Consider the following 27,747-nt stretch of genomic DNA (forward strand, 5'->3'; position numbering starts at 1 on the left):
CACACGCACAGAACCGCGCACAAACAATGTGATTTAAATTTCCTTTTTTCGATTTTTCTATCTATTTTTAAATATACAAATCCTTAGTATTAGTGTTCGTGATATATTGTATAAGTGTCGCGCGACATCTGACATCGCTCTAGCTTTTAAGTAATAATGTCGACATTTTTATTGCAATTTTTTGTTGTTTACGTCTAGTGTTAACAATTTACAAGCACGGAACTGTTTATAGTAATATGTCAAACCCGGGTTAGTGGGATGCTGTTAATCCACGTTACAAAATTCTAAAATAGTTAAACAAATATGAAAATTGCATACAAATTTTCATTAAATTAAAAGATATTTTGGCACCAGCTCCAGAAGATTAACCAAGCTTGTAAATGATGAGTGCGGGTAAGTTTGTTTGTATTTATTTTATAGATATTTACTAGTGTCGTGTAACGCAGAACTCCTTTACGCAGAATGCCTGCTCGCCACCGCAGCGCCTTTTTAAACCGTGAAATTGTAAATGCGCATTACTGTTTCGGTTTAAAAAAAGACGTAGCTAGTAAAATTACTGGTTAAATGAGACATAATTATATCATGTCTCAAAGTGGTGAGTATTACGAAGTTAGTACTTATTTAACTCTTTTACATCCTCTTTGGTGACGAGCGAATTGTAATACCGGTCCTTCGTTTTACTTTTTTGCTTAGCTATTGAATATTTTGACAGAAAACGATAACTACTGGTCAGTTACAATTTATGTCCCTATTGTAAACTAAAGTCTTAAAAAATTTATGTCTAAATTGTTTCAAGTAGCTCAACAGTTTGTTCACAGTTACTTGCCTGTGACATTAATTATATTTTAACTTTTATGACATTCTTATCTTGTCCTTTCTTCTAGCTTAGATTAACTATTCTCTTATTACGGTGACTATTTAATCGTAAATAATGCCAAAAACGCATTGTTGGTAGCCCCCCCCCCACAAGATGGACCGACGATCTGGTCAAGATCGCCGGAATACGTTGGATAAAGGCAGCGCAGGACCGATCGTAGAATCTTTGGGGAGGCCTTTATCCAGCAGTGGATGTCTATCGGCTGACAATGAATGCCAAAAACGATTCAAAAGAGCGGCACAAAATTTCTGTGTCCTCTCAATATTATTGTTAAAGGGCTCTCCCCTTAGGGCTAATAGAGCTCCTTCAGTTTCGGTTAAAAACGTTTGTAAACCTACACGTTAATAACGCTTAATGTCACGGGTACCGTTCGTGCTAATGATGATACCCGTGATGATTCAAATTACCCCTACATAAATTGATCAGTAATTTAATCATTTTGTTATATGAAGTGATTTTAGATCCCTTCAACCCGTACGATTTCTTTGAAACTTTGCACACTTAGCAAGGACCAATGTCAATAAATTGATTATATAGTCTGTCTCATTTTTGTTACCAGAATCCCTGATACTTCGTAGTTTCTTTGTGACCAAAGACTGAAAGCAACAATAAAGTCTAATAGTTTAGAAAAACTAATAACATGCTTAAAAGAACACCAAACTAAAAAGAAGAAAATTGTGTTCAATAATTTTGAATAAGAAATAGTGTTGTTGTACTTTTACCAATATCTGTCAATAAGATATTAATTATAATAATTTGATTATACATTAAAATACATACATACATATTTGTTAATTACACTATTCCATATTTAAACACAATGAAAATTATTTTCTACTTTTAAGTTTGGGTTTCTTTTAAAACATGTATTTAGTTTTTCGGCTATAATTTATTTTGTTTCTTCGTAGGTGTAGTTTTAAAAAGCACAATGAATTACTCATGAGAAAGTGCGATTTCCCTGCTTGGGTTTACGAGTCACTCGGCTTAGTCTCGTGCCTACAATGCACGTAACGTAATACAATAAACACGAGATAAGGTTTATCTCTATTTCTTTCTACTTAATAATACATCTTATATTCTGATCATCACACGATGTTATGTATCGGTCTCTGAACTGAATTCACTGCTGATGCATACAATGATAACATTTGCATAACCGGAAATGTGCTTCTCTGTGTCAACTCAATTGAATAAGAAAGCGCTATTGAATTTGATATCTCAATGACATTTTATCATAAACATCTGAATTGGACACTGCAATATACATGACGAAACCATCGCTATATAACAAAATTATTGCACGCCTCATATGTCATATGTGAAAGGTAGAGTTAGCTGTAATGCTCTACTCTCGACGTGTCAAAAAAAGCAGTTCTCTCGAAACTGAAATAGATTTTTTTTTATTTATATAGCACTAACAGGTAATATGAGTGCACTAATTTGAAGTCAAATAATCCGGGAGGTAAATAAAATTAAAAATAATCTTTTCTGTACGTCCGTGTGTGGATAGATCCACCATACGCGGACGTCCAGAAGTGGCAGGGAATTTGGGTGAAAAATTATCGTAGATACCATAATATATATTTTTTATTATCTAAAGTACACACTTCGGACTTTCTGAATGAATATGAACGTTCAATTTACTGTCGTCTAATTATTATTTATAAAAAACTATGATACGATTAGACATCGATTACACTCATTACAATATTGATGACAAACTTCTAATAAAAAATACCGCAGTGTCTGAAGACAGTGTCGGAATTTCCCTGCGAGATCGAATCAGAAATGAGGAGAACCAAAGTAACCGACATAGTCCAAACGATTGCGAAACTGAAGTGGCAGTGGGCAGGGCACATAGTTCGACGGACAGATGGCCGTTGGGGTACTAAAGTCCTCGAATGGCGACTACGTACCGGAAGACGCAGTGTTGGTAGGCCCACCACAAGATGGACCGACGATCTGGTCAAGATCGCCGGAATGCGTTGGATGAGGGCAGCGCAGGACTTCTTTGAGGGAGGCCTTTGTCCAGCAGTGGACGTCTTCCGGCTGATGATGACGATGGTGATGATGACAAACTCACAATAATACTGACAGTTAGAGATATGTTTTTTGTCATGACACTGTAGGTACTTGTGACTTGGTTCTCCTTATGCTAAATCCCACCGCTAGATTCTGCAGGTACCTGTTTTTTCGATAAAACTAATTTTAAACTAACGTTTAGGGAGTATACATAGTATTAGCGACAGGATGCCTATAAAAAATTAAACGTTTAATTTTTTATTATTAAAGAAATCTTATAACTATATTTTTAACACTAGCAATATTAATACTAGCAGCATTTCCGCGTTTGTTAACTAGGCTGATCCGTTGACCGAAATAACTACCAGCGCTTGGGTTTCCAGTAGCCCTACTGAGGCGAAGCAGCAGTCCCAGCACCAACTAACGTAATTAAATACATTGCAAAACGTAATGATGTTACTAATTATTTGGGTATTTATTAGTTTGATATATTTTTTGTGATGTTTTCGACTAAAGGCATGAACTTACGTACAAATAAAGAAAACGTAATAACGTCAATATTTTGACTGTATACCATTGCTAACGAAAATTATACGTAGTATTTGTTAATTTACTCTTATTTTTAAACGTAATTCCGAATACGAAATTATAATTCCTGGAGGGAAAATATTCTAAGAAATTAAGAATAATTTCTATAGATATGATTTTCATTTTGCGACATGAAACATTGCTAGGCCACTTTTGGTCAATCTCTTTTAACGGTTAGCTCACTTGGCAGAGCACTGGCACGGAACGCCAGAGGTCGTGGGTTCGATCGTTCATAAAATTTTGTTTTCAAATTTTATTTGTGTATTAATCCTATAAGTAAGGGTTATCACTTTAAAAACATAACAAATTGTTTAGATTTACAAGAGCGACATCTCTAGTCAATTTCCTAATATGCAAATATTGGGGATGAGCAGGTTATCAACTGTAAACTAGATCCTGTAGATCAAGCCACAACCTGAGAGTTGAAGAAAGCATACAAGATTTTATGACGATACGTCACTCGAACGGTTAGGTCAGTTGGCAGAGCACTGGCACAGAACGCCAGAGGTCATGGGTTCGAGTCCCGCATCGTTCATAAAATTTTGTTTTCAAATTTTATTTGTCAATCTCCTTTAATAATAAATCATTCATATCATCCGAACTAAAATAAAAATTAAATTAAATTTTAATTGAGTAATGAGCAGGTAAAAAGGCATAAAAGGCATTTATTTTCTCAAAATTGATTCCTTTAGAATTCTCTTTGATGTCATTTCTAATATACTAGATACTACTACCGCTTCGGAAACAAATGGCGCTCTGAGAGAGAAGAAGCGGCGCAAGAAACTCTCCCAGCATTCTTTTTTTTGCGCTCTTTTTAATAAAAATATACAATATTGTACTTTCATTGCTATTGCTATAAAATAATCATAATCTAGTCCCAGGCTGTCCGATCACTTAGATATTCGGCTGTGGAGTAATAGGATTTACGACACAGGCATTTTTTTATAAAACATTTAAATTTATTTATATATAATGCCTGAACAGTGGCTGGGACTTTATTATAAAACTGTATACATTTACCCTTAAAGCTATTTTATGTATCTTATGAAGCCTACTAGAATTAGTTACAAGCAATCCCTTATTTCTAGTGTTATAATAATGAAAATCACTATTAAGAGCAAAAAGGTGACGATTTTTGTGAACGTATATTAAGTTTTCATAAATGTACTGACAATGAACAGTCATTATATTTATTTCTTTAAATTTTTCTTTGAGAGACTGTCTATAACCAAGCTGGTATATAGCACGAACAGCTCTCTTTTGCAGAGCAAACACTATGTCAATGTCAACAGCATGACCCCATAGTAATATACCGTACGTCATGATGCTGTGAAAATAACTGAAGTACACCAATCTAGCGGTCGTACCATTAGTGTACTCTCTAACTTTCTAACAGCATATGCCGCAGAACTGAGTCTATCTGCTAGTTGGGCAATATGTGGACTGAAGCTTTTTATCTAACGTGATACCCACAAAGACCGTAGTGTCCACAAGTTCCAATTCTGGTCATTTATAAGGTATGATAAAGACTCGACCTACTAAATCCTATAACATAAAGCGTGTAAATATTAAAAAGATCCCAAAAAGGTGCAAGAACATCATAATAATGCACAATAATAGAGCAATTTCGCAGTCATTGTTTGACAGCGGTCGCAGACGCCTCATGACCTACGTCCCGCCCAAACAGTAATTAAATCAGGTTAACGTATACTTAATTAATTTAACCACTGTTAATGAATGACGTAATTTCGCGCCTATCCAAAACGGTAGACGACTAGACGTACAGGTTGTTGATGGAAGCGGATGCGCGCGCAGTCGATATGCGCTCGTTGGAGTGACTGCGAGTTGCGACTGAGTGCGCGAACAAAAACTATTTATTCAAAGTTACAATTTTTTTAAATATTTCAGTCTGTAATATTTAAATGTATTCGTCGCATTCGATACGCAGTTGATGCGGAAGTGAATATTAATATCTGTTGTCGTTCCGGCTTCCACTCGACATGGAAAGTGAATCTTTTGCGATTGTTGATATAAATATAAATGACAAACATGAAAATCACCACAGTAACGGAAACACGAAAAAGTCTATTTCCACCGTTATAAAAATCAGTAAGTTTTTATGATACATAAATAACGTTGAACAAAATAGTTTAGATTTTACACTTCTTTAAATTTTTATTTATTAGGCTTCGGTAGAGACTTTTACCGTTTAATTTCACTTCAATAAAAACCTACAGTTTTTTTAATATGTGGATATAATTTTCTGTCTGTCAATAATTATGTGAATATTCACAAACAATAATAGATTTTCTTCTCGAGTTGTAGTTTTATTGTCTGAATGTATGAGAATGTAACATAGTTCTGTACTTAAGTGCTGTTATTGACTCAAATGCTTGACTATTGATCTCAATTAGGGATCCAAGTAAATGGCAGTATTAGATTTTTTTTTAACTAAGTTGCCCTAATTCAAATACAGATTAATACTATTTTATCGAAGTACCAACATGTAAATGATGACGAGATTTTCTAGAAACATATACATTTATATATATAAATAATAGGCCTTAGATAATAAGAGAGAGGTGCAAATATAATTATCAGAATAGGTACACAGTTTCGGTATATTTTTACAATTAAATACTTATTTAATTTTATTTAAAAATTAAATAGTGAAATAAAATCCCCAACCAACCCTGAAATAATAATAAGTCCCATATTTTAGTGGAATTAAATAATGCCATATAATTTGCGATAGTAATCTATTTCCATCGTTATAAAATAAGTAAATTATCGTATTAGAATTACATATAATCTAATATTTAAAATACAAAATATTAATACTTGGTAGATAGAAGATTGCTATTTCAATTTGTGAGTTATGTTAATTATTATAATAATTATTGCATCGTTTCAACTTTCTATATTAATATTTATACAGTTTCCATTATTTAGAAAATTCACAAAGAAATCGACTACTATTAGACATTGTAAAACAATTTTACCTATTCTATAAAATATTATTAAACATTCTTCATTTCAATGCGATTTATATAAAAAAATTACGTTTCTTACACTAATTCGTGCAACAAATTGGGCTTTATTACAAATATAATACAATGTATTTTGTCAATTCTGTTGAGAGTTTATCTTTAGTTTATTATATATGTAATTCGTTCCCCTATATATAAGCGACAACGAATTCTGTGTTTTATTGATGAGCACGTCTGTTACTTCCGCCCCGCGTCCTCAATTTTGCATACGGACACCCGGCCCAGTTATATAACTTTTCTATGGATCTGGGCGTCCCTGAGGCCTCAACTGACGGAACCTGTCTCGACACACTTCGCTACCTTCAATGCAACCACCTCAAGCACATGAGTGTGCCTTCAAATTCTTTAAAAGTATTCTCAATATAGATTTTTTTATGACAATAAGGGACGAGACGAGCAGGACGTTCAACTGATGGTAATTTATACGTGCTGCCCACTACAATGCAGTGCCGCTCAGGATTCTTGAAAAACTGCGCAAATATAATTGCGCTCATCACCTTGAGACAGAAGAGCTCAAGTCAGTGAAATTTCACTAGCTACAGCGCCCTTCAGACCGAAACACAATAATGCTTACACATTACTGCTTCACGGCAGCAAAAGGCGCCGTTGTGGTACCCATAATCAAGCCGGCATCCTGCATAAAGATGCCTCCCACTGGTAGATGCCCATAGCCGCCTCTTACACCCTTGGGCCTGGGAATTCCCTATTCTAGTTATGCTCCTGGGGAGTACGGGGAATAAAAAGAAGGCGTGGAAATATTAGCCTATTGGATATATCTACCAAAACTATTGCGAACTTATCAAAACCGTTGCGGATTCAGGGATTCATTTGCTAAATATTTATGTGAAAGTGATAATTTTAAGTCAACAATTCCTTTCTTCTTATTAATTTGTTAGTTTTATTAAAAGTTTAAAAAATCTATGAGAGTTATAGAACTTAATACATGGAGAAAATAATATTTCGTACACATTTGGGAAACAACGGAATTCTATAGTACGTGTAGCCCAACATGCTCTTAGCCTGTTTTTGCAGTTTCCTTTCCTGTGACAAAGTTAAAATAATATCTATGCAGTCAAACAGTAATGAAACGAAATTAGTTCTGAACCTCTTCGTTTATATTTGGTTTGAAGTGGTTCCCATCATAGATTTACAACATACTAGCGTATATAGTATAGACAAACAAAGCGAAAGATAGAAAAATAAAAGCTATTCTATTGTTACTTAACCGATTTTGATTGACAAGTCATAAACAATCAACCACACTTGGAATAAGCTCCACAGTACATTAAACCACTAGCAGGGGCGTAGCTACCGCCGTATATGCCGTATCAATTATGTGGGGTCCCCGGGCTACGGGGGACCCCGACGTGCGTAAGCTAAAATTAATTTAAAAAAAAAAACTTTTGCTGCCTGTCGAAACAAAGGCAAGGAGACTGTATATTTAATTTGATTTGTTTGTAAAAATTTTGGAAAAAGTGTCAGATAGATAATTATGATGAATTAATAATTATTTTAATTTTATGCAAACATATTTTTTGCTTTTGTGAGAAATCTTTACCCTTCATAAGGCCATTAAATTCCTACACGGGGCCCCGCCAAGGCACGCGACGCCACAGACAACTAACGCTAGCTCCATACTTGTAAAGCATTATTACGAAAGTGAACATCTCGTCCGTCACCCAGTTTCGGGTAATTTGTAAACAATGAATGAGTTCATCTTAGTTTATCAGTTTCATAACGTTCCGAGCTACGAGTACATAGGAACATAGATAATATAATAACCGTCTTGTTGTTACTGGTTTGTGATCATTTTTATTAAGTAACTTAAGAAAATTTGTCGAATAATGCATTATTATATGTAAATCTATAATTATTAAAATACTTCATTCATTTAAATTTTGTGATTGAGTCTGAATTACTCTGGTAAATTTTCCTCTTATTGGGGTTTGTATTGTATATCTGAATACATACTCTTAAAATGAAACAATAGGTTTATTGTTACATATAAAATTAAATAACCGAAGTTTTGCTAAATATCCAAACAAAAATTAATATGATTTAACGGACTTAGGCTTAGGCCGCACTACGGTTTTTTCCCGAGCGCGGTTAACCGCTGCGAAACCGTTCGAGACGAACAAACCACTATTATAAACCGCGAAACCACCTGTGATTTTCAGTTTGAAGATTCAAAAGAGCAATGTATTGTTGCTTTGATATTAAGAATCGGAAATAAAACGCCAACGATAATTTTGCAAATATTGGATCCATCCACTAACTAGCTAGCTGCTAGCCGTAAATTAGCGGTTTCTTTCATAAGAAATTTAAAATTTTAAGAGAACACCCAGATAAATGTTTCAATTACTATCGAAGCCAGCTTCGATATAATTTTGTACAATGTGCGACCATACATCACCTTCATGGATAAAAAATACTAGTCATAAAATCGCCAGCGGTCAACGCATAGTGCGTATCTATCCACTAAATGTTATGAATTAAACATTTTGCGGCGGTTTTTATTCGCGACAATTTTGTAACATTTCCCGGTTTTAAAATCAGTCGAGGGAAAAATCGCAAATGCGGCCACATGTATTAGTTTTCTTGTTTCATAAACTCACACGGTTAAAAACCGCTGCGTTTTAGTACGTAGTGTGGCGTCACCCTAAGTGAAATTCTTCATTAGCAATTTATGTTATGATATTAGCGACTACGAATTATAGGAACTTTCATGCCTCCGGGGCAAAAAAAAATGGAAGCAATCGTGTCCTAGAAACTTTAACTAATTTATACTATCCATAATCCACAATCAAACAACGTCATTCTATCAGAATGATTGAATCACCGTTGTTATTGTTGTAACAATAATATTATTATTATTATTGAGTGGTCTCAAGCGCTAGGTACTTCGTAAAACTCTATTGTTAAAGATAAAATGTTCAAATACATGACGTATCAGTGAAGAAGTTATCACTTTATACCGGATTACGGCCGTTTTCAATAAAGTATCTCTAGTTACGGATACATTGATGTCACCATTTAATGACAAGATCTTATCTATCCATAGTTATGTCCAATGCTTTATGTCGATAAGTTATTGAAATGTAGGTAAGCGTTAAAGGATAGATTTGTCTACCTCTAGTAAGTTAAACTAAGGATAGATAGGTTATTGAAAACGGCCGTTAGAGGTACAAACTAAATGGCAGTGTATGAGTTACCGGCAGCGTGTATAATCCGGCATTCTATAGAATGCCTAGGCAATGTACAAAATGTGTAAAAAGTTCAGGCAATGTATGAAATATTATTATTATTATACTTAGGTATTCTATACAATACATAATACGTAGCCAATAATGCGTATAACAGGTGAGAAATTAATTAAAATTATCATCATTATATTGCAATTATGTATTATCTTTTAAAATATTGATTCTCTCTCTTCGTCACATAGATTAAATCAAGTTAATCGATATTTAAATCTGTTTAGATACATTTTGCTTTTCAGGGTAACCTTGACTTCCTAATAATAGATAATTTTCAGTTCTACAACTACTGTTTAAAAGGAAAATTGCCCTTTAACTTATTGAATATACATTTCTAATCTTGTTTGTGAAAAAAATACGGTCATGCCAGAAAATTCTACTCGTTGGCTGTTTTTGTATAAATTCTTTCACTTTTTTCCTACTCTTTTAGTTTGCCTTTTTTTTAATATTTTTATTATTTTAGAACGCGATCGCAATGAGAGAGATTACATCGGGTTCGCTACACTACCGGAGCAAGTGCACAGGAAATCTGTTAAACGAGGGTTTGACTTCACACTGATGGTGGTGGGAGAGTCAGGCCTGGGCAAATCTACTCTTATCAACAGTCTATTCCTTGGTGACTTATACAAAGGCAGGAAAATACCCGATGTGCAAGGTTGGTTTTTATATTGCTATTACAAATACTAGTACCACGGACGAGTAAAAGCAAAAAGGTGCTTCACTTGTTAATATCATGGCGCGGAGTCTTTCTTTTTTTTACTCGTCTGTGACTAGTACATGACATTGTTAATGTTATAACTTTTGAAATATAAAACAAAAATAGTTTTATTATATTTTATTAGCCTTAAATTATTAAGTTTTACTTTTGTCGTGTAATTCAGCACGTCATTTTATTAAAACAAATTGTCAAGCCACAAATCTACCGTGCCATACATAGACCTTTATATTATAACATATAATATGAATAGCAAGGTCGATGATGCTTCATAACTACGATATTTTTAATGCAACAGTAAGAGGCGCGGAGAATTGACAAACTATACGGCCGTTTTGACGTTTGTCCACTCATGAAGTTTCGTATTAATTAATAATTACATTGAAGGAGCAAATTACTGTTCTTTATTGTCAATTGTCAATTTTCGAGAATAAATTGACATTTCACATCACTATTATAATATGTCAAAACGGCCATCATAGCCGGCCGCTAGTATACAAAGTACCACGCTACTCCCCTCATGGTAAGAGATGCGGCTGCGAGATTACTACGTTCATCGAGTGTATGAAGAAAATCTGTTTTTCTTTTCATGAAAATATGAATAACTGAAAGTGCTTTTGCCAGGTTGCCTACCAAAATTTGGCCTCACGTATGTTTTAATAAAGATGTGTTTAATTAATTTCCTGAAAATAATTGGAGCCACTTGTTATTGATTGTTTAAGTTCAAAGCTATCCATTTGTAAAGCTTGAAAATGTTTGTTTGCCATAGCACACTTAGCCGACCAATAGGACTGAAACCCAAGTGTTGGCAGATATTTCGGCCTACGGATCAGCCAAGTCTAGCCAGCCTGTATATATAATTATATAGCCAACGCAGAAATGCTGCTAGTTTTCGTGATACACTTTTTTGTAGTTTGTACTTGATGTGATCATAATATGTATTGTAAATATAGATACAAACATTTATTTAAGCATCAAATTTCCTTTTAATTAATGAAAATAAGGGACGAGACGAGTAGGACGTTCAGCTGACGGTAATTGATACGCCATATCCATTACAATGCAGTGCCGCTCAGGATTCTTGAAAATCCCAAAAATTCTGAGCGGCACTACAATTGCGCTCGTCACCTTGAGACATAAGTTGTCAAGTCTCATTTGCCCAGTCATTTCACTAGCTACGGCGCACTTCAGATGATATTACTTTGATGCATGCATACATAAACATCCATAACTTAAAACATGTTGAATTTTCATTATTCTTGAAGTGTTTACATATTCCGTTATACGGACACGTGGCTCCGAGCCCAGAGGTCAGGATACTGACCACTGTATCTACCGTAAAGTCGTCAAATCAAACTTGAAACATGAGGTTATTTCTTAAACAGATCGAATAGAGAAGACAACGACAATAGAGAAGAAAACAATGGAGATAGAGGAAAGGGGGGTTAAACTACGTCTTACAATAGTCGACACCCCGGGCTTCGGTGACGCAATCAACTGCGAGGACTCATGGAGGGTGTGTTCTGCGTACGTGGACGAGCAGTTCCGACAGTACTTCACCGACGAGAGTGGCCTTAATCGACGGCACATGCAGGACAATAGAGTCCACTGCTGTCTTTATTTTGTCCCCCCTTGGACGCACAGGTAAGCAAACAAATGAGAAACTCTATAACATCTTCGTAGAGTGAATATGTGTCCCTCTCGATGTGGGTCTATGTATTTCAAAATAATACAGGTTGGTGTGAATGTCTAATAAATAAATTCCAATTGAGAAACTTTCTACTGTTAAAAATGTAAGAGTCGTAAACTGTGGGTTGCACATTTCGGTGTTTACGTCTTGAAAGTATTCCTAGTTTAAAAATTGGCAGTATTTATTAAAGAACAACAATTAAAAATGTTTGTGTCTGTATTCCCAAATATCCCGTGTAATAATAAATTTGATCCAAATCGAAGCCGATTTTGAGATCCGCAAAATAAAAAATATATTATACAGTGGTATGCAGCCCAAGAGCCGTTCTTTAAAATACCTATGTACATTTAGATAATTATAGAAATGATAACAAAAACAAATAAAAAACAAATGTTTCTATAAAACATACCCAAGCCAGTATAGGACATACTGTATGTCAAATAGCTGTCAAACCATTTTAGTTTTATTCAGGCTAGCGAAACTCTAAGAAAAAAGAGATTCACTTGTTGTATGAAACATGCGGTCATTGACAGATTGACAGATGACGTCTGTAATCTTGTAAAAAAAATTAGATAGCCGAAATCCACTGCGTTATAAGCAACTCTTCGCTTTAGAACTTAGCCGGATTATACTTCGTGGCCAATCGCGAACGCAATACTGTAATTACTACTATTTCAAACTTATGTCAAATCACTGCTCGTTTCATACTATACTAAACTTCAATTTTTACTTAGGCAGTCCAGCCTCTTATTACGAAGTATTTACAACCTCTTTGGTTTTATTTGTTTATAGCATTACTGACAAGACCATGAGCTCAAACCAAAATACAAAAAAGGAGAATATTTAAATCATTTTACAATAAGTATACAAAATTACAAGACAAATGCCTGTTGATTGCCTGACCCTTTATAATGATGGCATGATGTAGGTTAGCCGATAGACCTCCAATTTCTTCAGGAACTCAACAACTTTTTATGTCAAACCCTTATATCATTAATACTTCTAAATAGACTATGACAGCTGTGAAAACGTCAAAAAAAATTAGGCTTAGAGTTAACCTCTATTTTGAGCAATGCACCCTAACACAAGGTGTCATACAAATCACGAGTGTAAGACGTAGCTTGTCACGCACAGTAAAGTTGACGTTGTTTTACAGAAAGAGACTCTATCTAGACGTATAAATTATCTAAAGTAAGGCATTAAACGTTATGAAATCCCAATCTTTTATACGGTGTTTCTGTATTCACCATGCTTATGATAACAAGTCTTACAAAAGTGTCGCTTCGACAAAATAAAGGACGAAACGAGCAGGATGTTCAGCTAATGGTAATTGATATGCCTTGCCCATTACAATGCAGTGCCGCTCAGAATTTTTTAAATACCCAATAATTATGTGCGGCCCTCGTCACCTTGAGACATAAGATGTTAAGTCTCATTTGCCCAGTAATTTCACTAGCTACGGCGCCCTTCAGATCGAAACACAATAATGCTTACACATTACTGCTTCATGGCAGAAATAGGTTCCGTTGTGGTACCCATAATCTAACCTTAATCCTGTGTAAAGGAGCCACCCACTGGGAAATCTTCTAAATTTAACAACCCTGATAATTATATTCTATAAAAACTAACTGTCTTCTTATACTCAACGAGTATTGGTTAAGAAAACGATTCTACCAAAAATTACCGTTGATTGGTATCAGCCATTCGGTTTATTACCGATTCGCTGTAGAAATAAAATTTAAAAGCTAGTGAATAAATTTAAACTACCCAATTTACTTTCACTTTTACTTTATGAATATGAAAGATTAATTACTTAATTATATTCATACAAGCATCTTATAATAACTATCTCTAAAACCGTTTCAAATATTTAATTAATTCTTATTAAATTGGGTTATAATAACTATTGTTTTGCTACCGCCTTGTCGACAAATTCGCCTGCAATACATGCCATTATTATTAAAATAGAAAGTATATGTAACAAACTAGTAATTTAGTATTACATAGTATAAAGTAGCTTTCCAACGTTGTCTATCCGTTAACTCCTACATTATGATATAGTTTTCATCCACATGATTAATAATTATTATGAATTATTAATATACAAATTTAAGCAAAATTGTCAAATTGTAAGTAGAGGTATTTAGTGACTATATATATATTGTATATGAAAATTCTTATTTTTGTTATTTAGTTGAGTTCTCTTGACAGGTTTCATCATGCTCGCTTATAGCGGCGACGTGGGTCGGGTCGTTCTTCCCTAAAATATGGTCGAAGGAGGCGATGGCTGGCTCATGCGTCATGCTCGTGAACGGGCGCTACATGTGGTGACATGATGATCCTGTACCTAGAAACTCTGCTTCATGTTTTTATAAAATTAAAATTATTATATTTTTTAAAATCGCTAATAAAATGCTCGTAAAACCCTTTATTTATTTACGATGTGTGTGGATTGATGAATCTACTGTTTACTCAATAAGTCTTGTTTTTATGTATTAATTTAGATTTACTGTTTTTTGACTTACTCGTGTAATTCGTTTAATATTTGACGTTTGAGTATTTTTGTTGCATAACTTTTCATATATTGTAACTGAAATGATTTATAAAAAGGTGAAGCTGTAAATGTTGATTAAAAAGAAGGGCAATGAGTTTCTTGCCACTTCTTCTTAATAAGGCTCAACCCTTTCCCAAGTGGCGTTACATATAAAAAGAAAGTGTCATTTCGTTGATCTATAAGAATAAAGTGATTTTGATTTGATTTCAATGAACCTAATTAAGTTTTGATGTAAGGAGAGAGAAAATTCGTTCCATTTTCTGGAACGAACGTAAGCTTCTTTAAGACTTAAAAGGCTAAAACGACGTGCCCCTCAAGATCTTCTTTAGAACAAGAATGATGAACAAACATATGGGAATCATTGGATACTACTCCATGCTACTACTACATCCTACTCCCACCTACATTTAACCTCCAAGCACACAACTCCAGTAAAATATTTACTGGACAGGAAAAGGAAGACATAAAAATATGTAAAATACCTATCGACTATGTTTGACTCAATTCTCATTGACTAAGTATTTCTTTGTCTTACTTGCAACGCTGTATACTCTAATTTCCAAATAAATATATAACAGTAAAGTTGAATATTAATTGTAGTTTATAATTCTCAACACAATAATATATCATTATAATAAATCTATATATATATATATTTATATATGAGATTTCCACGTATATAGTCACTCATCACGATATCTCTGGAGCCATAAGGCGTAGAGACTTGAAATTTGGTAGGAATATTCCTTTCGCCGAGTAGAGGTCAGCTAAGAACGGATTTTAAGAAATCCCACCCGCAAGATTTTTTTTTATTATGAACAGAACAACGTCTGTCGGGTCGGCTAGTACCTTATAAGATATCACACTATTTATTTACTACTTTATAAGGTAAAAACAACCCCAACTATATACATTACAAGTTTATTAGCCCTAAGTGTTCAGTGAATAATGTAAAATCAAAAGCAGTTCACATTGTTGATATTTTTTTAATCCAAATGTGCAAATTATAAGTTGTTATATATGATCGCTTTTTGCTTAAACGCTTCAAACATATCTGTTGGCTAGAAATTAGATCGGCTCCTAGCCAGTACCGACTTAAGTAGTAGCTACGGACCCTCCATGCAAAGTCTCGATGGGTCGCTGGAAATATATTTTTTTCTTTGTAGTCACGGCAGATTAAATAAATAAGTGTTTCGTGTTACAAATACGGAAGAGCACGTGTGTACTGATAGGAACACTTGTGTGATAGATGTTGACACATTCCTGATAATATATCATGTCACATGTGTCTAGTGTTATATGTCAACGATGACATATTATACGTGGATTGTATATCTATAAAAAAAAGGCATGAAATATATTTTATTCATTTAGAATAAGTACCTCTTGACGTCAATTAAAAATAATTTATTGTTATATTATAATGAAAAACAATTCGTGTCACGTTGTTTGCTCTCGATAAACAACTAAACTACTGAACCGATTTTATTGTTTCAAATAAATAGTACCATAGATAAAACGTCGTAACAGCGGACTTTGTTATGAGTAAAAAAAAGTTAATGTGGACACTTTATTATAAAGCTATTTTGAATCTTACGAAGGCTACTAAAATTAGCAACTACAATTTATAACAATTAAAATCACTATGACTATATTTTTTTTTCGCTGTATGAAAAAAATATTTAAATAGTATAGTTTTTTTTCTCAAGAAGCAATACAAAATACCTTCACAGGGTTTATACAGTGTAGGTCCCTAGGTACAGTTCTATCGCAAAGGCATATATGACCTTCCCTTGTGAAAGCAGGAAATTATAGATGGCGAGAGTAAATGTTAATAAAACCTTATTTAAATAAAATGTTTCTGAGAACCGTTACAGAAGCGTTAAACAATTATTTATTCAGATGCCAAACATCACCTAACTTCTACTTAAATAAAATGAATTACATAAAACAGTATTCTGTGTGTATAAAGAAAATTGTTTTATCTTCTCTTCCAAAAATGGATTTATTATGCATATTTCTAAGAATTTGACGCTGTTTGTTTAATGTTTGCATCTGACAAAACGAACAATCAGTACGTAAACACTATTGAACAATTCACATCACTATTTATACATCAGTAGACGGTGCTAGGATGCCACATTTGTTTACTATTAGTAGGTATCGATTGCTTTTAGCGTCTTATTTTGATGTTGAGATTTGAACAAAATTCATTAATAACGTATTATTCATATTATTTGTTTGCCCTAAACTAGGCATAGCTTGTTATATAAGTGCAAAATAAAGATATATTTCATATATTTCACATACTTTAGCTAAATCTTTCCAAATTCACTTAGGGGGGTGGTGAATCTTGATAAATTCATTCTCAGTACATTTATGAAAATTTAATATACGTTCACAAAAATCGTCACCTTTTTTCATTTCATAGTGATTTTCACTATTATAACTCTAGAAATAAGGGATTGCTTGTAACTAATTCTAGTAGGCTTCATAAGATACATAATAGCTTTAAGGGTAAATGTATATTTCAAATTCAAATTCAAATATTTTTATTCAAAATAGAATGTGAAATCACTTATTGAAAGTCAAAAAAATAACTACCACCCATTCCAAAATGAATGCCTCGGGCCTGAGAAGAATGGGCGCAACAAACTCAGCGGGCTTTTTTTTTTCATCAAAAATATGTTTTACAATTAAAGTAACATTTACAAAGTAACAAAGTAACATTGTACAATTAAACTTATTATTTAATAGCCTGAGGGCGGTCGTTCCATTCCCAATCTGTGGTATCATTAAGAAAGTCGTTTATGTTATAGTAACCTTTAACCACACAAACGTTTTTTAACAATTCTTTTGAATAACGTAATACTTTTGTTTTGAACATTTTCTGGGATCTTGTTGTAAAAGCATATACATCGCCCCACAAAAGACTTACTAACTCGACTTAGCCGAGTAGTAGGCATCATCAGTTTATGTCTATTCGTGGTGTTAATAATATGGTTATGACAGTTTCTGGCAAATTCACTTATGTGCCTATGAACATATTATATATACACTTCTATAATAAAGTCCCAGCCACTGTTCAGGCATTATCTATAAATAAATTTAAATGTTTTATAAAAAAAAATGTCTCTGTCGTAAATCCTATTACTCCACTCCTGAATATCTAAATGATCGGACAGCTTGGGACTAGATTGTGATTATTTTATAGCGATAAAAAATGATTGTATATTTTTATTGAAAAGAGCGCAAAAAAAGAATGCTGGGAGAGTTTCTTGCGCCGCTCTTCTCTCTCAGAGCGCCTTTTGTTTCCGAAGCGGTAGTAGTATCTAGTAGTTATTAGAAGTGATGTCAAAAAGAATTCTAAAAGAAACAATTTTGAGAAAATAAATGCCTTTTATGCCTTTATGCCTTTAAATATCATGTTGCGTGAAAAATTATTTCTAGAATAAAATATGGCAAAATCTGACACAATATTGTGTTTGTCGTATTCGTCCAAACTTCGCAGAACAGCGAAGTAGAGCTCGTTGTTTAGCACTATCGACCAGCTGTATCGACTTATTTTTTGTCCCAATAATTCAACAAGTTTACAGCCAAAATATAAATTTTGAAGAACCTCGCGTGAGATTAGAGGAGGAGGGAGAGAGTTGAGGAAAATATTATGATATTTCACCAAGGAGGTCAAAAATTCTCAGTAATGGCTCACGTATTTTTTTTTTTTATGGAATAGGAGGACAAACGAGCGTACGGGTCACCTGTTGTTAAGTGATCACCGCCGCCCACACTCTCTTGCAACACCAGAGGAAATACAGGAGCGTTGCCGGCCTTTGGAGCGTTGCCGGCCTTTATATTTTTATATATTTAATTTATGGACGTCCTCATATGAATCCATAAACATACATAAATAAATTTATAGATCCATGCCTCGGAATCCAAAATTCATATTCATCATATAAATATTTGCACCTACCGGGTTATCCAAACCTATTTTATCTATTATATTTTAAGATTTCCAAAAAGTCTGTCTCCTTTAATAACTGCAGAATAAAACAAAATGAATTATTTGGTACTTAGATAACTTATACAACTAGGTAGAGCCTCTTCCTGCTAGACAACTGATGAAAACAGGCCAGATTTATTACTTTTGTTTGCGTGACCACCTACGTCTTACACTCGCGATTTGTATTTTTGTGTTAGTGAGCGTGCATTGTTCAAAACAGAGGTAGAAATATCTATCTACACTTATAAATGGTCTAGGATTTGCTACTTAGATACGAAGTTCATTAAAAAATATGTTGTCTCGTGTTGCCAGCAAAATTGTTTTTATTATAGGTATATAAGATATACAAACAAATGTCTTGTATCTAAAACAATGAATTTCACATTAATAAGTTTTTATTTCATCTTAATTTCATATCATATATCATACCGAACACACTTTACTGCCAACCCGCGATTATAAGAACTCACGACAGTGCCCTAATTTGAATAATAATGCCCTAACATTTAGAAATAAATATTATGACTGTTCATTGTCAGTACATTTATGAAAATTTAATATACGTTCACAAAAATCGTCACCTTTTTGCTCTTAATAGTGATTTTCATTATTATAACACTAGAAATAAGGAACTTCATAAGATACATAATAGCTTTAAGGGTAAATGTATACACTTCTATAATAAAGTCCCAGCCACTGTTCGGGCATTATCTATAAATAAATTTAAATGTTTTATCAAAAAATGGCTCTGTCGTAAATCCTATTACTCCACTGCTGAATATCTAAATGATCGGACAGGCTGGGACTAGATTGTGATTATTTTATAGCGATAGAAATGACTGTACAATATTGTATATTTTTATTGAAAAGAATGCTGGGAGAGTTTCTTGCGCCGCTTCTTCTCTCTCAGAACGCCATTTGCTTCCGAAGCGGTAGTAGTATCTAGTAGTTATTAGTAATGACATCAAAAATAATTCTAATGGAATCAATTTTGAGAAAATAAATGCCTTTTTACATAAATGTTCAAACTAGCTCCTTTTGCAGCTTGCGACAAGTGGATTTAGAGATGATGAAGAGACTCCATCGCAAAGTGAACATCGTGGTGGTGATAGCAAAGGCCGACTCCCTCACTGCAGCTGAAGTAAAGCGTCTTAAAGCGCGCATACTGAGTGACCTGGACGAACATCAAATTCAAGTAAGCATTCAATTAGACAGCAATCGTTACACGACGAGCGGCACAGCCTTGCGGAGAGAGATAACTTTTAAAATCATCGCTCTAAAATCTTTTCGACTTAATTCTATTTTCGTTGCGTACGTAGAACTTTGATGTGTGATAAAAACAATTGACAAATGATTTCCCGCCAATTTATTACAAAGAAGGTTGCAACGTTTCAAAAAATATAGCATTCGAAATTCAAATAGTTCCGATTAGCTAGAAGTGCAAAACTTTTAGAATGCCCCATGTATAACAAATATTTATGCCGGGTAAAGTTTCCCGTTATTATTTTTTATATATTATGTAAAACTAAGCTTTAAAAATTATTTTTACCTATTATTTACATACATAAGAGACTCCACCTATGTAGGTACTCATCACGATATCTCGGAAACCATAAGGCCCAGAGACTTGAAGTTTGGCGGGAATATTCCTTTCGTGGAGTAAATTTGTACATTGATTTCTTTAAGAACAGTTGCTGTTTGTTAGAACAAATCAATATGGAAGCGAAGTACAGCAGGGATTTAATTAAATTTTGCATGAATATTTACAAGATGTCGGGACATATTACAATATTTAAGCTACATAATACTATCAAGCTAGATGCAGACATAGTACTTTTGCTGTTTGTAGCGTCTCACGGACCACGTCGCGGGCTACAGCTAGTATTTAATTTATGGAATAAAGATTATTGTATTAATATGTGGCAATGAGTTGGGAATTAATTCCTTCTAAATTTATCTGAGTAAATGTTATATGTAACGGCTTTATACATTAAACCGACAACAAAATGAAAGATTTGCACCTACTTCTAAGGCTGACGCTGAGATCTATAGATCGTAGACTTTGCTCAGATTTACTTACCTTGCTTACGTAAAACTTAGCTGAGTGTGATAAAATGCAAACTTGAATTTTGTATTGGGCTGTCTTAGCTTCAGCTCAGCATAATTTTAGCTGTCAAATGACTATAAAAACTTGTGATAAAAACGAAAACAAAGATTATGCTAAGCTAAGCTAAGCTGAGAGAGCTAAGTTTTTCGTAAGTAAAGTCTGAGCAAAGTCTTATTATTAATTTTAGTACTTTATATTAAATTTCAGCTAAATTTTCAATAAATTCATAGTGACAATATTCTGTAATATCTTATGAAGAATTATTTCACTTTCATACAAAATATCAGAGTTGTGGGAGGCAGACAGGTATTGAATGAGTGCGCTTAACTTTGAAATGAAATGAAATTATTTATTTTGCTTTGGAATAGGGTATGTCCGGTTCTGTTAATATATTTATTTAAAATGTTAAAGATTTACATTAATAATAACAGCAAACCAAAAACGAAGATTTGTCCGGATTGCTAACATGAGTTGAGTTCGTAATGATAATTAAAATTAAAAAACAGAAAAAGAAATATTACAATGTGTCTTCTGTCCAGCTCATATTAAAAGCATTCAAAAACTTAACACTTAATTAAATATTCATTAATACTATAAAAAATATTTATATAAGAAGCAGCCATTTATACAGTCTTGGTATAAAGATTTTAATTTTATACACAAGTTATGGCTATTTTGAAGAAAAAGTGTTGTTTTAAGACTTTGTTTCAAAACCAGACTATGGGGCTGCCTTGTTGCTCTAGCATTCACCTCAAAAGCTGACATGAAAAGATATCTTTAGTTACGCACAAATTTGCAAGCCTCGAAAATGTATATACATGGTAAATTTGTAACGTATGAAACTATTTGAACCTAGGTGTACCAGTTTCCTGAATGTGACAGCGATGAAGATGAAGAGTTTAAACAGCAAGATCGAGATCTGAAAGCAGCAGCCCCTTTCGCTGTAGTAGCTGCGGACACTGTACTAGAAGTCGGTGGCAAACGAATACGAGGCAGGCAGTATCCCTGGGGAATAGTTGATGGTGTGTTGGCTACCTATTTTACTGATAATATTTTTTTGGGGTAAAAGATTGCATAATGGGCATTGCATAATGGGCATAATGGACATTGTGGTTACATTATTATTACATTATGGTTATTTAAAGCAAAGAGAACAAAGTAAAACCAATTTCGCTCAGACTCTGATTGAGAGGTCGAATTTAATAGTTACAGCGTCTTTCTTTTTTGGGCTAACTATCATTTCTGAACCCAAACAGAAATAAGTTTTATCATGAATATTGGTAAATTCCCCAAAATATCTGAAACTTAACAATAATAAACGTGTACTTTTGCTTAGAGGTTCTTAATTAACACAATAGATTTAATGCTACGAGTATGAATAATGGACTGTGTCTTTCAGTTGAGAACCCTCGCCACTCGGACTTCACAAAGCTACGGACTATGCTGATCTCCACGCATATGCAGGACCTGAAAGACGTCACTCAAGACGTGCACTATGAAAACTTCAGGGCACAGTGCATCTCTCAGATATCGCAACACGCGATGCGAGAACGAGGGTAAAGTTTTCAGATACATACAAACAGGATAAACTTAACTGTTGTAGCTACAGTTAGAAAAATTCATTACACTTATAACTCAAAATATTTGAACCTCTATGTAACGCGTAGTTATGCCATTTGACAGAGGCTCCTGTTCATAAATCCTCGAGTGGTCTCTTGGTCTATAGAAAATATCACAAACCTACAATATCTTACTAGCCCCGCTTTTTAATATCATTAAAAAAAAAACATTTTTTTTATTAATAAAAATGTACTAACAGTCAACAAAATTATAACTCGATTCCTATCAATTGCGTTGTTTTTAAAAGGTCTGGTCCCTTTGTAAAATCAGATTTGATTATGGAATCTATCAATGATTGAGGAGCTCCTCAAAGTTATGGGCATACATTTACAGAAAATGTATTTTATTCTGTTTAGTTACCTAGTTTTGTAGAACATACATGTTTGAAGTCGATATTTTTTGCAGATTTTTAAATCTATAACATACCAATAATGTCTTTCTGTAAAATAACGCCTGATTATTTCTAATAGCAAACCTATATAGTCAAGTCGAAAAAGACGTTCAACTGAAGTTATATGATACACTCTAACCATTAAAATGTAAGGGATTCAAGATTTCATCCAAAATTCTGAGCATCATCGTAATTGCGTTTGTCATTTTTTGATACGATTGATGGCCCAGTATGTTCACTAGCCCCTCACACCGAAGCACAATAATACTTGCACATAACTGTTTCACGATAGTAAAAGGCACCGCTGTGGTACCTAACAAGCCTCCCACTGGCATAACTGTATTTTTAAAAACATTTTATATTAAATGAACATACAAATTTAACGTACCAATATTTTTGGACGATGCGGCGTTCGACCCGCGCCTCTTGGGGTTCGAGCGTATCCGTAAATTGTGATATATTTTCTTCAACTCTTAGATTGTGACTACATTGTTGCACAAAATATATCAAAATTTACGAATCATGTGGCATGTGGACGGCTGCCTTAGTTGATAGAGCGCTGGGAGTAACCCAAGAGGCGCGGGTTCGAATCCCGCAGCGTCCATTAATTTTGGTACAAATTAATTATGTATCCAAGAAGTAAGGGATACACATAAAAATAACAAATTGTTTAAATTAACATAAAAACCTTATTAGCTCCCATAAAACGAGTTGTCACATCGTTTCTTCTATACAGTGGACTGTGCAAGTCTTCAAATTCAAATATTTTTATTCAAAATAGGATGTGACATCACTTATTGAAAGTCAAAAACTACCACCTACCAATAAATGCCTCAGACCCGAGAAGAACGGGCGCAACAAACTCAGCGGGCTTTTTTTTTCATGGAAAAAATATGTTTAAAAATTAATATTGTACAATTAAACTTATTATTTAATAGCTTGAGGGCGGTCACTCCATTCCCAATCTGTGGTAACCTTTACCACATAAACGTTTTTTAACAATTCTTTTGAATAACGTAATACTTTTGTTTTGAACATTTTCTGGGATCTTGTTGTAAAAGCATATAAATCGCCCCACAAAAGACTTACTAACTCGACTTAGCCGAGTAGTAGGCATTATAAGTTTATGTCTGTTCCTGTTGCTAACAATATGGTTATGGTTATGATAAGGTGCTGATCCACTTGCGCATCGCGAACAATGGGCTACAAAGTTTTATATTTATTTGATTCAACGCGAAATTTTCGATTAATATTGTAATATTTTGATTTGTAGGAAACTGAAGAGAGATTCAATGGGTAATAATAATGACGTAAGTGTCATTACTGACACAGATCGACTGCTGTTACAAAAGGATGAAGAGGTGAGATTACAAGTTTAATTATTAACTAAAACACTTTTTACAAAACAAAATCGATACAAGCAAATATTTTAAAACGCAGTACTTAACCCAAAACTAAAAAGAAATATTCACAATATTTTGAAGTTGCTGCTTATTTAAATATATAAATTACGACACTCAATGGTGCTTTGGCTGTGCAAGTACAAATTCAAATATTTTTATACAAAATAGGATGTGAAATCACTTATTGAAAGTCAACTCAGGCCTGAGAAGAATGGGCGCAACAAACTCAGCGGTCTTTTTTTTTATCAAAACTATGTTTTACAATTATTATTAAAGTAACATTTACAAAGTAACAAAGTAACATTGTACAGTTAAACTTATTATTTAATAGTCTGAGGGCGGTCGCTACTTTCCCAATCTGTGGTATCATTAAGAAAGTCATTTATGTTATAGTAACCTTTACCACACAAACGTTTTTTAACAATTCTTTTGAATAACGTAATACTTTTGCTTTGTACATTTTCTAGGATCTTGTTGTTAAAGCATATACATCGCCCCACAATAGACTTGCTAACTCGACTAAGTCGAGTAGTAGGCATTATAAGTTTATTATTCTGTTCCTGGTGTTAACATTATGGTTATGACAGTTTCTGGCAAATTGACTTATGTGCCTATGAACATACATTACAATATCAAGAATATTTTGAGAAGCAACAGTCAAGATGTTAATTTCTCTGCATTTTGCTCTCAATGATTCCTTAGGGCCTAGGTTATAAATAGCGTGAATAGCCCTCTTATGCAACACAAATATTGTATTCATGTCGGCAGAGCTGCCCCACAGCAATATACCATAGGACATAATACTATGGAAGTAGCTAAAGTATACAAGTCGCTCCGTATCTATGTCAGTTAATTGTCTAATCATTTTAACCGCGTATACTGCAGAACTAAGTCTGTTCGCCAATCCTTTAATATGACAATTACAACAATTACACTCAGTTCTGTCACTGTCACTGTCCGCGAACCAGCGTATAGGAGTGTCTATACGCTGGTTCGCTGCTATGGTGAAATGTATGAATGAAGTATTCAAACAGGCAACCCTAGTTGGGATCGAACCAGCTACACGTTGCTGATCTTATCTATCATTTTCAGCAAATAGTGGACATTAACTTCTATTTATTGTTACAGATACGACGTATGCAAGATATGTTAACACAGATGCAAGAGAAGTTAAAAGCGTCAGACAAAAAAAATGACTCTATCATTGATGTATAGAGTGGAGGAGTACTTTAGTTTATTATTAGAAACAACAAACCTCTTTAGAAAGAATCGATGAATTTAGAATTTCGATGACCTTATTTGTGTCGACGTAAAGTTTTATGGACATCGCATATTATATTATATGCATAACAGAAATGCATGGGAAAATTTACAGACATTCAATACATTATATTTGATAGATAAATCAAATCATTAGTACGATATTATGGTAGATTTCAAGAAAACTGAAACTTGAGCATTGAAGTAAATGAAAAATATCACAAATTCTAAAATATTTAAATTACAGGTTTTTAAGTTTTTCTCATTTTGTATTGGATTAAAACCCAACGCTGCTCGTAATCTTAAAGAGAACTAAAATCTGTAAATAAACAAAACGCATTTGATATGAACTAGTATCAACAGAAAATTTGATGGAGTCTCTTTTATCCAAAATATTAAAATACCACTTTGTTGGTTCATAACTTTACGTCGATGCTAATTTGTAGTTTGTTGTCGTTGTAGCTAATTTACAGGTAGATCTAGCGTTAATATCACAGGTCGGACTTATGAACTAGGTACCTACTGACCTATGTAGTTATCAATTTGCAAATTGTAGTCTCTTATCGGATAGTGCCACAGCAATAACCGTCATTGCACCTATTGCAGGTAGACGATTCACACTTTTTAGAAAATGTCAATCTATCAAGTAGTAAATTTACTGTAAATAAAGCTTATATTCGATAATTTATACAACGTGACAATGATAACCAGAATATTCCTAACCTGTTCTATTCGGAGCATCACGTGTATGGTTGCCTTAACTTTTTCTGCAAGAAGTAGAGCGTGCCTGATTTCAGGAATAATGACCGAATAAATAATACAGTTAAATCATTTGCCCGCTATTTCAAATACATTTTTTTATTTGTTATATAAAGGCTTTGGAAACAAGTCCTTTAAGCTGAAGATGAAATAATTAATAATTACTTTTGCAATTGCTACAGACAATCAATGTTATTTTTAATATAATTCAGCGATAAATTGAAACATCTCTTAATGTATTACACTAAAAATAACTGATATCTAGGCAGAATCTCTTTAGATAAATAGTATACTTCCAATATTTAATATGTAAGATACATTTTGGTTCAAGAGAAAATATGTAACAAAATATTAATCGTAAGAATTTGACATTAATTGTCTCACAGAAAAAAGACCGAGAAGGAAAATACTCGTAGTTCCATAATAGTTAATTATGCAACTGTTGTGTAATTAGGGGTATTAAAACACGATTGTGGATTTATCACACCAGGCGAAGCCGAGTGTGATAATAGTATCACATGAGTGTTTTAATGCCTAATTATCAACAGTTGCAAACAAAACTATCTACACCCATAATATGAATCCTCTAAAAGATTCTGGAACAGTTAGCTTACTGCTAACATTAAAAGTTAAAACACCATTCCTAGTAGTAACCTAATATCATTCATTACTGATTATATACAAATAAAGTAAGTATTAATGAAACAATTATTTATTTTAGTAGTTATTTACATTTTGTATAGTGCAATATTTAAAATACACTCGAATATAATGTTCTTTTGCAGCGTTTAAAATGAATCGCTCAAAAATATCGAAGAAAAATGGCGGGGATTCGAATACCCTACTTTTTGTTTACGGCGCGCGACTTTCTGGGAGTGTGGAGCGCGCGTAAACGAAAGTGTTCTTTTTTTGAAATTCATACAGATACCACGCATCGAGCAATAAGAATGTGGCTGTCTGTTGAAACTCTTTGCGCATGAAGGGATAAAAAAAACATAGGAGTGTTGTTATGAAATTCAGTACAACATTACAACACTCTTTTGAGTGATGTAATGGTTATTAGAACATTTGGTGTTTTAATGTTGTTAATAAGCTAACTGTTTCAGAATCTTTAATAGAGGATTTAAAGCATGGGTGTAGATAAAGTAATTAATTCTTCAAATAATAACTTCTTCTTAGGTACCTACGTCAAGATTTTTTTTTTCATATTTTTAACCATATGGGATATGTAAATGTTTTATTCTCCTTTATGTTATCTCAAAATAAAAGATACACAAAATATTGAGATAACATATCGGAATTAGGTTGTTCTATATTTTTTACTAATAAGATAAATCCCTTAATATACCTTACCAAAGTTTTACACAATAAATAAAAGTTATTACTTATACATTATTTATTATTATTATTATTATTACTGACTGAATTAAATTGATACCAATTTTATTTAA

The 27,747-nt window shown here is 33.5% G+C and overlaps 1 protein-coding gene across 2 annotated transcripts; it reads left to right on the top strand.

The window, feature by feature from the left end:
- On the top strand, positions 1-27,747 carry LOC126975987 (septin-2). 2 transcript variants are annotated; one of them, XM_050824126.1, is made up of 8 exons: positions 1-393; positions 10,258-10,449; positions 11,895-12,153; positions 19,801-19,951; positions 21,720-21,885; positions 22,263-22,419; positions 24,148-24,235; positions 25,406-27,747. In XM_050824126.1, the coding sequence occupies exons 1-8, from the start codon at positions 381-383 to the stop codon at positions 25,490-25,492; spliced, it is 1,113 nt and encodes a 370-aa protein (XP_050680083.1). In that variant the 5' UTR covers positions 1-380; the 3' UTR covers positions 25,493-27,747. The 2 variants fall into 2 exon arrangements, with proteins under 2 accessions (XP_050680083.1, XP_050680082.1); XM_050824125.1 differs by lacking the exon at positions 1-393 and adding an exon at positions 5,316-5,596.

This window comes from Leptidea sinapis, chromosome 38 (genome assembly GCF_905404315.1).
Source record: "Leptidea sinapis chromosome 38, ilLepSina1.1, whole genome shotgun sequence".
Lineage (NCBI taxonomy): Eukaryota > Metazoa > Arthropoda > Insecta > Lepidoptera > Pieridae > Leptidea > Leptidea sinapis.

Coding starts and splice junctions, on each gene's coding strand:
- LOC126975987 (XM_050824125.1), top strand. CDS start 5,488: ATGGAAAGTGAATCTTTTGCGATTGTTGATATAAATATAAATGACAAA. Junction 5,597..10,257: donor TTCCACCGTTATAAAAATCA/GTAAGTTTTTAT, acceptor TTATTATTTTAG/AACGCGATCGCAATGAGAGA. Junction 12,154..19,800: donor GTCCCCCCTTGGACGCACAG/GTAAGCAAACAA, acceptor CTCCTTTTGCAG/CTTGCGACAAGTGGATTTAG.